Source organism: Cyprinodon tularosa, unplaced genomic scaffold, assembly GCF_016077235.1.
Source record: "Cyprinodon tularosa strain WSP-4 unplaced genomic scaffold, ASM1607723v1 ctg869, whole genome shotgun sequence".
NCBI lineage: Eukaryota > Metazoa > Chordata > Actinopteri > Cyprinodontiformes > Cyprinodontidae > Cyprinodon > Cyprinodon tularosa.
Genome location: NW_024039639.1, coordinates 270,386 through 284,383, shown reverse-complemented (window position 1 = coordinate 284,383; position 13,998 = coordinate 270,386). Strand labels below are relative to the sequence as shown.

General features: G+C 47.2%; 1 protein-coding gene across 8 annotated transcripts in view; it reads right to left on the bottom strand.

Moving 5' to 3' along the window:
* The window catches only part of LOC119775373 (protein 4.1-like), a 47,945-nt gene extending 35,849 nt beyond the window's left edge, over positions 1-12,096 (bottom strand). For 6 of the 8 annotated variants that reach the window (XM_038273333.1, XM_038273338.1, XM_038273335.1 and 3 more), the window contains exons 1-3: positions 6,380-6,523; positions 1,179-1,269; positions 941-1,102 (exon numbers count right to left, since the gene is read on the bottom strand). In XM_038273333.1, the coding sequence (XP_038129261.1) occupies positions 941-1,102; positions 1,179-1,259 (243 nt within the window). In that variant the 5' untranslated portion in view covers positions 1,260-1,269; positions 6,380-6,523. Of the gene's footprint in view, positions 1-940; positions 1,103-1,178; positions 1,270-6,379; positions 6,525-11,991 lie in introns of those variants that run through there. The other 2 variants (XM_038273340.1, XM_038273337.1) reach the window with 2 other exon arrangements.
* Between the last annotated feature and the right edge of the window lie 1,902 nt (positions 12,097-13,998).

The following is a 13,998-nucleotide window of genomic DNA, read 5'->3' as shown; positions in this document are numbered from 1 at the left end:
ATTAAACGGTTTGAATCGTCCCATTCTCTGATTCACCTTGAATACTGGGTCCATCGGTCCCGTTTATGACAGTCTCAGCTTATTTTTATTATTTTTATTAAGATCCGAGGGCAGAGGAGGACGAATAGAACATCTAAAAATGACTTTCATGGAGATTTTACAGAAATAAAATTCTACTTGTAGAAAACAAACGGTTGTTGTTGACACAAATTCAAAAGCAGTGTAGCTTAATATGGCTAGCTAAGCGAGCTAAAATAGGCTATCCTGTTAGCTACAGCTAGCCACAGCGCTACCCAGCTCTTTATATCACGGTCTAACAGTTACTTTGTTCACCAGAAACAGATTTTTTTCAGTTTTGTCATCGATAAGGTAAAACTTTATTGGTCATTAGACACGCTAACGCTACAGATGCTCCCGACTCGGCACACAGACGCTGCGTGATGTTATTATCGTTTTCTGGGCAACCACTATGTTTTACGTCATGTGGCAACATTCAGCCAATCATGTAGCGTAACGTCACTAGCATGAAGCATATCCGTTAGCTACAGCGGTCAGATGCTAACCAGATCCCCTTTATTCTACTGCATTGTTGAAGCCTTTTATTGTGTCGGGGCTCTGTGATTGGTCCTTTGAATCTTAATGGAACAGCTTATATAACTTCTTTGGAATGAGTTCCAGGCTTGGAGGCTGGAACCTCAATCCTCCTCCTCTGCTCCTTGGTGGCTTTTCTCTTTTCACAAAGATGGCTTCTTTATTCCTCTTTCAAAACATCTGCCCTCTCTGTCCAAAACCCAAACACTTTGCTCTTCAGAGGAGCCTAAAGACTCCTGGATCGGGGTCAAAACGAGAGTCCAGTTCCCTCCAATCTAAGCCCGCGTGCCGTCGCCATGACACTACTGAACATCTTCTCTCTATAAGCTCCACCCCTTTCTTGTCTCACCTCCACCACGCAGGTGAACAGCGTCCCATCCAGCAGGGTCACCTTGGTCTGCATGGTCCTAAAGCTCAGCACGTTTCTGGCCGGAGAGCGAGCGATGCGACTGTTCGAAGACAGGTGACTGCTCGAGTCCTCAGCCAATGAGCTCCGAGCTAGCTCCCCTCCCTGAGGACACAGGAAATGATGTCACAATTCACCGCTGCTAGAGTTCAAAGGTCATTAGGTGTTTGAGAGTTGTCACCTGTTTTGGCGTGGAGTGGGCGGCAGCTTCAGGGAAAGACTCTGCCTCAAGGGGCGGGGCTTCACCTGGCTCTGCTGTCATGGTGATTCACCTGTGAGACAGTGATGTCACAGTTTAACTGTAGGGATTTCAGAGTTTAAAAGAAAAACAGGATGTTTAGTTGTTTGATGGAGGAACGTCTGCGCAGCAGAATCTGAAACTGCGAGTCGATGATCAGAACCACAGCAGAAACCGGACCGGAACCGAAGCAGAACACCAGGAAAATCCACTCCTCTCTAACCACCGTGTCATCACTCCTAGCACCATGGTTACCAGCTGCTGACCCCTTCCAGCTGTCAGGTGAACAGTTACCACGGCAACCACAGAGAGAGGGATTACAGACAGAGACAATCTGATGTAATCTGATTTGGTGGAGGATGATGAGGAGATTCTGGGAGGAAGGTTCCGGAATGAAAGGCTGTAAAGCTGCCGAAGCAAAGCAGCATCTGGTTCCGTTTGATTAAATAAGGACAAAAGGTGTTCAACATTTGAAAAAGTGCTTTCATTTAATCGTGTCAAAATCTTTTAAGAAAGGCGCGAAAGCAAAACAGAATAACTTAAATAATAAATAACATGAATCTGGGCCCAACTTAACTGAGGTCAACTGAGGAACCAACTCAAACAAAAAACTGACCTGCAAACAAATAACTAACGGCTGCTTAAAAAGGGATGGAGTAACCCAAGTCTACCACAAGAGGGAGACACAACATAACAAGAGAACCAATAAACACAAAATGAACCATTCTATGAAACAAATAAAGCAAAACTAACTTTTATTTAGCAGAAACAATAATAAGTGATTATTTAAGTCACAAAATGATCTAATAAAAAACAACTTGAAACAAGCCTCCCCCGTCAGTCTTTCAAAAAGCAAATGGTACGCTCCAGGTCTCCTCCTGCAGCTGGTTTGCATCAGCAGCAAACAAAAGAGCAACTAAATAAACCATTCAGACAGACATTAACCAAAGTGTTCGCCCATTAGAAAGTACCCGTCTAAAAGAAATAACCAACTTAAACATAAACTGTAAAATAATATAAAGCAAGAAAACAAATACTAACACGATGTGGTGGGAGGATCATCCACCATCTCTCATTGGTTGGTTTATTCACTCATCACTGGGCATGAAGGCCACGTTCATTCTGCCACAGCTGGAACTTTCTGAAGGACTGGTGTGGACATGTCCCCACCTACTCTGGCCTTGTCTTCATCTAAGCCTTCAACTTGGATGTTAGATCCAGTTCATCCTCTGACATGGGAGCTGGCTCGGAGCTCGTCTGCCTGGCTGTGTGTTTCCTGGACGGGGCCGCCTGTGGAGCTGGTTGACAGTTGCCTTTTGTATCTATGCTTCTTTTTCTATGTCTGCTTCTGTCTCCTTGAACCCCAGTCGGCCTCAGCAGATGGCCGCTCACACTGAGCCTGGTTCTGCTGGAGGTTTCTTCCTGTTCAAAGGGAGTTTTTCCTCTCCACTGTCGCTACAAGCATGCTTAGTGTGAGGGATTGCTGAAGAGTCAATGAGTCGATGCAATCAGCTGGTTTTCCTTAGATAGAAAACTTTGAATCAATCTGACTGGATGATCTGGTTGATCTGGATCTATAAAGTGACCTGAGATGACATGATGTGAATTGGAGCTATAGAAATAATATTACCCAGACTAGCTAACTATTTAGCTAGCCTAGTGCTAGCTAAATATTCAGTTTGTTAAATAAATATTTAATTTGTAGCTAAATATTTATTCAACAAAGTAAGATTTTTGTAAAAGTAAATGAGTGAAAAAAGAATGCGCTAAATAACCATAATTTTTACTCCTAATGTTTGACTGCTGATCTTTCCAAACAGCGCCCCCTAGCTACTCCCTGCTCCATTTTTATTTGGTTCTGAAACAAAGCAAACAGTGAAGAAGAAGAACTGATGTAATGAACCCAATGGTTGGGATCTTCTGGCCTCAGAGAAAGACGCTAAGCCTTGCTTCAAACAGACGCGGCCATCTGGGAGCTTTGCTTCCTGTTTCTAATCAAAGCCGATCCGCTCCAGGATTAATTCCTCTGTCATCCAGCAGAAATGAATATCCAGGATATTTCTGAGGGACGACTGAGGAACATGTCAACCTCTGAAGACCAAAGGAGCCAAACAGGAAGTAAAAATGCATTTCAAAATAAAGGAGGCTTGATCCTACAGAGACGTATTATAGATGACTGAATGTTCTCCAGGTTCTGCAGAACATCTGGATGAAGGACGTCTGGAAGCTGCAGGAAGAACTCAAGGCTGTCACTGAGGGATTAAACCTGGTGGGGGCGCCCTAAGGGTGGGGGGGCTTTAAGGGTGGGGGCGATCTAAGGGTGGGGTGCCCTAAGCGTGGGGGCGCTCTAAGGGTGGGGGCGCTCTAAGGGTGGGGGCGCTCTAAGGGTGGGGGTGGGGGCGCTCTAAGGGTGGGGGCGCTCTAAGGGTGGGGGCGCTCTAAGGGTGGGGGTGCCCTAAGGGTGGGGGCGCTCTAAGGGTGGGGGCGCTCTAAGGGTGGGGGCGCTCTAAGGGTGGGGGTGGGGGCGCTCTAAGGGTGGGGGCGCTCTAAGGGTGGGGGTGCCCTAAGCGTGGGGGCGCTCTAAGGGTGGGGGCGCTCTAAGGGTGGGGGTGGGGGCGCTCTAAGGGTGGGGGCGCTCTAAGGGTGGGGGCGCTCTAAGGGTGGGGGTGCCCTAAGGGTGGGGGCGCTCTAAGGGTGGGGGCGCTCTAAGGGTGGGGGCGCTCTAAGGGTGGGGGTGGGGGCGCTCTAAGGGTGGGGGCGCTCTAAGGGTGGGGGCGCTCTAAGGGTGGGGGTGCCCTAAGGGTGGGGGCGCTCTAAGGGTGGGGGCGCTCTAAGGGTGGAGGCAATGCAAGGGTGGGGGCGCTCTAAGGGTGGGGGCGCTCTAAGGGTGGAGGCGCCCTAAGGGTGGAGGCAATGCAAGGGTGGGGGCGCTCTAAGGGTGGGGTGCCCTAAGGGTGGGGGCGCTCTAAGGGTGGGGGCGATCTAAGGGTGGGGTGCCCTAAGGGTGGGGGCGCTCTAAGGGTGGGGGCGCTCTAAGGGTGGGGGTGGGGGCGCTCTAAGGGTGGGGGTGGGGGCGATCTAAGGGTGGGGTGCCCTAAGGGTGGGGGCGCTCTAAGGGTGGGGGCGCTCTAAGGGTGGGGGCGCTCTAAGGGTGGGGGTGGGGGCGCTCTAAGGGTGGGGGTGCCCTAAGGGTGGGGGTGGGGGCGCTCTAAGGGTGGGGGCGCTCTAAGGGTGGGGGCGCTCTAAGGGTGGGGTGCCCTAAGGGTGGGGGCGCTCTAAGGGTGGGGGCGCTCTAAGGGTGGGGGCGCTCTAAGGGTGGGGGTGGGGGCGCTCTAAGGGTGGGGGTGCCCTAAGGGTGGGGGCGCTCTAAGGGTGGGGGGCGCTCTAAGGGTGGAGGCAATGCAAGGGTGGGGGCGCTCTAAGGGTGGGGGCGCTCTAAGGGTGGGGGCGCTCTAAGGGTGGAGGCAATGCAAGGGTGGGGGCGCTCTAAGGGTGGGGGCGCTCTAAGGGTGGGGGCGCTCTAAGGGTGGGGGCGCTCTGAGGGGTTTATTTTAAGTCCTTTTTTCACTCTGTAATTCATTAATTTATAAAAATCTTACTTTTTTATTTCTTACTATTTAGCTCCAAATTAAACATTTATTTAACAAACTGAATATTTAGCTAGCACCAGGCTAGCTAAATATTGAATTAAATTCAATTCTATTCAGTTTATTTCTATAGCTCCAATTCCCATCATGTCATCTCAGGTCACTTTCCAGTTCACCAGATCATCCAGTCAGATTGATTCAAAGTTTTCTATCTAAGGAAAACCAGCTGATTGCATCGACTCATTGACTCTTCAGCAATCCCTCACACTAAGCATGCTTGTAGCGACAGTGGAGAGGAAAAACTCCCTTTGAACAGGAAGAAACCTCCAGCAGAACCAGGCTCAGTGTGAGCGGCCATCTGCTGAGGCCCACTGGGGTTCAAGGAGACAGAAGCAGACATAGAAAAAGAAGCATAGATACAAAAGGCAACTGTCAACCAGCTCCACAGGCGGCCCCGTCCAGGAAACACACAGCCAGGCAGACGAGCTCCGAGCCAGCTCCCATGTCAGAGGATGAAGAGAGCACATCCAGTTAGTCACAGTCAGAGAAACAGGACTACACTGGAAAACAGGCCAAGCTCCAACATCTAGAAACAAAGGTGTTGATGGCAGCAGCACAGCTGATATTTCTCTCCAGGATGGAGTCACAGCCAAACAGGAACAGACCAGATGAAGCTACTATGAGAAAAAGCAGAGAGAGCAGAACGTTAGAGATTGAACTAACAGATTCTGCAGAGTGGGAGAATAGAGATAGAATGAAGCAGAATGATGAAAAAGGGGTCCCTATGTCCTCCAGCAGTCTAAGCCTATAGCAGCAGAACTATTTATTTTTCTCCAACCAGAAGGCTTCATTCAGGCCACAACTTCTATGATCCAAGATCTGGGGACAGAAACCAGACCAGAACAGGAACTGTTCTCTCATGTTCTCAACATCTCTGAATATTTCTATTATATTCTATGAGAATATTTTCTGTCTTAATGAAGGTTCCTCTCATCTTAGTTTATTCTCCAGATGAAGCAAAGCAGCAGGAAACTCCCATCATCATCATCATCATCATCATCATCATCATCATCATCATCATCATCATCATCATCCTCCTCCTCATCATCATCATCATCATCATCATCATCATCATCATCATCATCATCATCCTCCTCCTCATCCTCCTCCTCATCCTCAGCAGCACTGCTTTGTTCAGGGGGACCTGATGAAGATGCGGATGCTCTTCATCTGAATCTGCTGACTCATCATCTAGGCTCCGAGCCGCAGCAGAACCGGAGCACGGACTGATGAACGGAACCGGTTCCGTCCCAGGAGGAGCACCGACCCGGCGGAGGAGCACCGACCCCGCGGCTCCTGATCGGGAGTGTCCCGATGTGCGCGCGCGCACGTGTGGGGTCCTGCAGCAGGACACGGACACGCGCAGCCAGCTGCAGCGGGATCGGGACCGTGCAGCAGCCGCAGGTTCTGTCTGATGGATCGGAACCGGCTCAGCTCCTCCGGTCCGGATCCGGCCTGGATCCGGACCACATGCTCTACATCAAAGCGGAGGCTTACCTGTCCTCGTGCAGGACGCTCGCCCTCTTTCCGCCCGGTCACCGACTGCACTCTCCTTTTTACGTCATTACCTACTACGACACACTGTGACGTCATGACGCACGCCAGGCTGAAGACCGTACAGCTCTAAACAATAAATATTAGACAAAAGTTTTATATTTTTGTCCCTCATCTCAGATTAAAGCTTTACTTCCGGTCAAATCCTGCTCCTTCCGCCTCAGTCTGGGTCACTGGGAGACAGGAGCTGGTTGTTCTGGAGAGAGACAACCAGGAAAGTTTAGTGGAAGGAAAAGCTGCTTCCTTTCAGTGAGGCGGCGCTCCCAGAGACGCTCAGAGAAAACAACCTGCTGATAAGATTAGAGTTTCCTGATGTTCTGAGGGATTAGATAAAGGCTTTAACAGTTCACTCTATGTGTGATGATCTACATGCTAGATGGGTTTCACTTAGAAAGAGTTAAAAAAAATTATATTTCTCTATTTGATTGAAATTTTTCTGCAAATTCTCATTTTGGGGATGAACCTGAATCTGGACTCATCAGCAGTAAAGAGATGAGCTCAGAACAGAGGAGGCATGAATGACCAGATTATTAATAACCGGATTATTAATAACCAGATTATTAATAATCTGATTATTAACCAAATTATTAATAACCAGATTAATAATGACCAGATTATAAATAATCTGATTAATAACCAGATTATTAATTACCTGAATATTTATAATCTGATTATTAACCATATTATTAATAACCAGATTTTTAATGACCAGATTATAAATAATCTGATTAATGACCAGATTATAAATAATCTGATTAATAACCATATTATTAATGACCGAATTATTAATAACCAGAATATTTATAATCTAATTAATAACCAGATTATTAATGACCGGATTATTAATAACCAGATTATTTATAATCTAATTAATAACCAGATTATTTATAATCTAATTAATAACCAGATTATTAATAACCGGATTATAAATAATCTGATTATTAACCAGATTATTAATAACCAGATTATTAATGACCAGATTATAAATAATCTGATTAATAACCAGATTATTTATAATCTAATTAATAACCAGATTATTAATAACCAGATTATAAATAATCTGATTATTAACCAGATTATTAATAACCAGATTATTAATGACCAGATTATAAATAATCTGATTAATAACCAGATTATTTATAATCTAATTAATAACCAGATTATTAATAACCAGATTATAAATAATCTGATTATTAACCAGATTATTAATAACCAGATTATTAATGACCAGATTATAAATAATCTGATTAATAACCAGATTATTTATAATCTAATTAATAACCAGATTATTAATAACCAGATTATAAATAATCTGATTATTAACCAGATTATTAATAACCAGATTATTTATAATCTAATTAATAACCAGATTATTAATAACCAGATTATAAATAATCTGATTAATAACCAGATTATTAATTACCTGAATATTTATAATCTGATTATTAACCAGATTATTAATAACCAGATTATTAATAACCAGATTATTTATAATCTAATTAATAACCAGATTATTAATGACCGGATTATAAATAATCTGATTATTAACCAGATTATCTATAATCTGATTAATAACCAGATTATTTATAATCTGGTAATGACTGTATTATTAAGAATCAGATTATTATTTATTGATGACCAATGTAGCAGCAGAGGGGGCGGGTGTTGCAGGAGTACTCACCGGGTCCATTCACAGACAGGAAGTGGTCGTTTCACAGACAGGAAGTGGTCGTTTCACAGACAGGAAGTGGTCGGTTCACAGACAGGAAGTGGTCGGTTCACAGACAGGAAGTGGTCGTTTCACAGACAGGAAGTGGTCGGTTCACAGACAGGAAGTGGTCCATTTAAACAAAAGAAGAAGAAAATAATTAACAACTGAAGATATGAGCAGATATGAAAATATGACTTCACATCTCTTCTTCTTCTTCTGCTATTGGGAAGCTGATGGTTGATCCTCCCCTATGAACCACTCTAACCCAGACAGCATGCATCCCATCCAAACCAGTGCTCCCAGCTGGAACATGCTGGTTGATCTACTGGCTCCATTGTTGGTTTGGAGGATCAGAGGTTCCTGCATGAACTGACAGGAAGCAGACCATCAGCGTCTAAACCAGGCTGAACCTAGACTAGGGTCACCACAACGCCAGAGCCGCTGCTGCAGGAGGAAGTTCAGACCATCAGGTGGAGATTAGCTTCAGAGGAAGAAGCTGATAAAAAGTTGTTCTGCTGGATGAAGAACATCCAGGTGAGCTGCAGGTGAGGAGGCACCAGGAGAAGGACGCCTCCTGGGGCCTCCTCACCTGCTCTCTTTCTCTACACTGATGCATCCGGAGACGCAGGAGGGAGGCTGAATCTGCAGGAGGAGAGATGGCAACATGCAGCCGGTGGAGAAGAGGACAGGTGAGGAACGAAGCAGCAGCAACACGCCAGGTGTGGCCACACCCCCACTCACCTGATGCTAGCATGGCTAACGGCTAGCTGGGTGCTACATCTATCTGATGGCTTTCACCATGATGGATGGAACTCCATCCATCCATCCATCATCCATCATCCATCCATCCATCCATCATCCATCCATCCATCCATCATCCATCCATCATCCATCCATCCATCCATCCATCATCCATCCATCATCCATCCATCATCCATCCATCCATCCATCATCCATCCATCATCCATCATCCATCCATCCATCCATCATCCATCCATCCATCCATCCATCCATCCATCATCCATCCATCCATCCATCATCCATCCATCATCCATCCATCCATCCATCCATCCATCATCCATCCATCATCCATCCATCATCCATCCATCCATCCATCCATCATCCATCCATCATCCATCCATCCATCCATCCATCCATCATCCATCCATCCATCCATCCATCCATCCATCCATCATCCATCATCCATCCATCATCCATCCATCCATCATCCATCCATCCATCCATCCATCATCCATCCATCCATCATCCATCCATCCATCCATCCATCCATCCATCCATCATCCATCCATCCATCCATCCATCCATCATCCATCCATCCATCCATCCATCCATCCATCATCCATCCATCATCCAACCATCATCCATCCATCCATCCATCCATCCATCCATCCATCCATCCATCCATCCATCCATCCATCATCCATCATCCATCCATCCATCCATCATCCATCATCCATCCATCATCCATCCATCCATCCATCATCCATCCATCCATCCATCCATCATCCATCCATCCATCCATCCATCATCCATCCATCCATCCATCCATCCATCCATCCATCCATCCATCCATCATCCATCCATCATCCATCCATCCATCCATCCATCCATCATCCATCCATCATCCATCATCCATCATCCATCCATCCATCCATCATCCATCCATCCATCCATCCATCATCCATCCATCCATCATCCATCATCCATCCATCCATCCATCCATCCATCATCCATCATCCATCCATCCATCATCCATCCATCCATCATCCATCCATCCATCCATCATCCATCATCCATCCATCCATCATCCATCCATCCATCCATCATCCATCATCCATCCATCCATCATCCATCATCCATCCATCCATCCATCCATCCATCATCCATCATCCATCATCCATCCATCCATCCATCCATCCATCCATCCATCATCCATCATCCATCCATCCATCATCCATCCATCCATCCATCATCCATCATCCATCCATCCATCATCCATCCATCCATCCATCATCCATCCATCCATCCATCCATCCATCCATCCATCCATCCATCATCCATCCATCCATCCATCCATCCATCATCCATCATCCATCCATCATCCATCCATCCATCATCCATCCATCCATCATCCATCCATCCATCATCCATCATCCATCCATCCATCATCCATCCATCCATCCATCATCCATCATCCATCATCCATCCATCCATCATCCATCCATCCATCATCCATCCATCCATCCATCATCCATCCATCCATCATCCATCATCCATCCATCCATCATCCATCCATCCATCATCCATCCATCCATCATCCATCCATCCATCCATCATCCATCCATCCATCATCCATCCATCCATCCATCCATCATCCATCCATCCATCATCCATCCATCCATCCATCATCCATCCATCCATCATCCATCCATCCATCCATCATCCATCCATCCATCATCCATCCATCCATCCATCCATCATCCATCCATCCATCATCCATCATCCATCCATCCATCATCCATCCATCCATCCATCATCCATCATCCATCATCCATCCATCCATCATCCATCCATCCATCATCCATCCATCCATCATCCATCCATCCATCATCCATCATCCATCCATCCATCATCCATCATCCATCCATCCATCATCCATCCATCCATCATCCATCCATCCATCATCCATCCATCCATCATCCATCCATCCATCCATCCATCCATCCATCATCCATTCATCCATCCATCCATCCATCATCCATCCATCCATCATCCATCCATCCATCCATCCATCCATCCATCCATCCATCCATCCATCATCCATCCATCCATCCATCCATCCATCCATCCATCATCCATCCATCCATCCATCCATCCATCCATCCATCCATCCATCCATCCATCCATCATCCATCCATCCATCCATCCATCCATCCATCCATCCATTCATTCATTCATTGACTGTCTGAACCTTTAAGCCTGTGTGTCTTGTTCCACCTGACTCCAATATTTCCAAAGAGAGAACATCTTCAGATCCATTAGGATTGAATTAAATATGTTTATTTAAACTCAGAGCTGGAGAGCAGCAGGGAATGAAGCAGAATGATGAAAAAGGGGTCCCTATGTCCTCCAGCAGTCTAAGCCTATAGCAGCAGAACTATAGAGATAGATCAGGATAACCTGAGCCACTCTAACTAGAAGCTTTATCAAAAAGGAAAGTTTTAAGCCTAGCCTTAAAAGTAGACAGGGTGTCTGCCTCACGGACTAAAACTGGTAGTTGGTTCCACAGGAGAGGAGCCTGAGAACTAAAAGATCTGCCTCCCATTCTACTTTTAGAAATTCTAGGAACCACTAGTAAACCTGCAGATTGAGAGCGAAGTGCTCTGTTAGGAACATCAGGAACAATCAGATCTCTGATATCAGATGGAGCTTGGCCATTTAAGGCTTTATATGTGAGAAGGAGGATTTTAAATTCTATTCTGGATTTAACAGGAAGCCAATGAAGAGAAGCTAGGATAGGAGAGACATGATCCGGTCCGGCTCTGATTGGACTAGTTATTCAGTGTCATTCTGGGACAGGGTCTGTTTATCCTCTCTGTGACTTCATCATCAGCTCGTCATCATCATCACCAACCACAGGCTGCTCTGAATCTATCAGAACTTCTGCATCGTCTCTGTTAAAGCAAACAGCAGCGACCCGTCTAGGAGGTCAGAACCTTATGGAACCTGTTTACAGCATCAGGAGGAACCGGTCCGCACCATTAACAGCCAGAGGGGGAACCAGGACAGGTGGGGCTGGGGAGGGAGGGGGGGAGTGATTTACCTGAGCAGGTGTTGAGCAGTCAGAATGATGAAGATGATGCTGGTGATGAAGACGGTCCAGTTCTGTCTGTCTGAGCTGCTGCTGTTTGCTGGATTATTGGTTTTCACTCAGACTCATCAGGCTCCGCCCTCCCCTCACAGATTAACCCCCCCTCCCAGCATCAAACGCTGACCCTACCGGGCTGGGGGAGGGGGGCTCGCTGCAGGGCATTGTGGGATTTGCAGTGAGAGTTTATAAAGCTGACTGCTGTTCTGGTTCTGCTTATCCTGAGCTGTCAGACACAATGGGTCTGATTTTGGTTCTGATGGGAGACATTCAGAACCTGGTTCTGGTTCTGATGCTGTTCTGGTGGGGTGTTCCTTTCCACCCTGATCCTGCCCACTCAGTAAAAACATCAGTTCCTGTTGGTGAATCGAACCTGCAGCTGCAGACAGCGACCAGCAGGGGGAGACAAACACTGGGAAACAGCAGCTTTTGGCCACCTGGCTCTGGCCCCTGGTTCTGGTCCCCTGGCTCTGGTCCCCTGGTTATGGCCCCTGATTCTGGCCCCCTGGTTCTGGTCCCCTGGTTCTGGCCCCTGATTCTGCCCCCCTGGTTCTGGTCCCCTGGCTCTGACCGCTGGTTCTGGCCCCCTGGTTCTGGCCCCTGGCTCTGGTCCCCTGGTTCTGAAGCCCTGGCTCTGGTCCCCTGGTTCTGGCCCCTGATTCTGCCCCCCTGGTTCTGGCCCCTGATTCTGCCCCCCTGGTTCTGGTCCCCTGGCTCTGACCGCTGGTTCTGGCCCCCTGGTTCTGGCCCCTGGCTCTGGTCCCCTGGTTCTGAAGCCCTGGCTCTGGTCCCCTGGTTCTGGCCCCTGGCTCTGGTCCCCTGGTTCTGAAGCCCTGGCTCTGGTCCCCTGGCTCTGGCCCCCTGGCTCTGGCCCCCTGGTTCTGGCCCCTGGTTCTGGCCCCCTGGTTCTGGTCCCCGGGTTCTGGCCCCTGTTACTACCTGCTAGTACCTGTTATTGACAGATTGAAAACTACAGGCCAGTTCCAGCAGCCACTATTCTAACTACTAGAACACTAAAGTGTGAGGGCTGTAAACGGCTAAACTAAAGCTTTGATCTAGCGGCTCCCTGTTCTTCTTGCATCTCTCCTCTTCCTTCTGTTTGTTTATATTTCTTTGATTTCATTTTTAGAACCAATTACTTTAATATGACAGGGTTGTGACAACCCGTGTTCACCTGTTGGTACCCGTTTTACCTGTTGGTACCAGTGTTCACCTGTTGGTACCCGTTTTCACCTGTGTTCACCTGCTGGTACCAGTGTTCACCTGTTGGTACCCGTTTTACCTGTTGGTACCAGTGTTCACCTGTTGGTACCAGTGTTCACCTGTGTTCACCTGCTGGTACCCGTGTTCACCTGCTGGTACCCGTTTTACCTGTTGGTACCAGTGTTCACCTGTTGGTACCCGTTTTACCTGTTGGTACCAGTGTTCACCTGTTGGTACCCGTTTTACCTGTTGGTACCAGTGTTCACCTGTTGGTACCCGTTTTCACCTGTTGGTACCAGTGTTACCTGTTGGTACCAGTGTTCACCTGTTGGTACCCGTTTTACCTGTTGGTACCAGTGTTCACCTGTTGGTACCCGTTTTACCTGTTGGTACCAGTGTTCACCTGTTGGTACCCGTTTTACCTGTTGGTACCAGTGTTCACCTGCTGGTACCTGTATTCACCTGTTGGTACCCGTTTTACCTGTTGGTACCAGTGTTCACCTGTTGGTACCCGTGTTACCTGTTGGTACCAGTGTTCACCTGTTGGTACCCGTTTTACCTGTTGGTACCAGTGTTCACCTGTTGGTACCCGTTTTACCTGTTGGTACCAGTGTTCACCTGTTGGTACCCGTGTTCACCTGTTTGGTCCCAGTTTTTTTCATCAGTTTTCACCTGTTGGGTCCCCGGGTTGTTCCCCTGTTGTTGTTGGTCCCCCGTTTTCCCTTTTTTGGTACCCGTGGGTTTCCCCCCCCTTTTGGT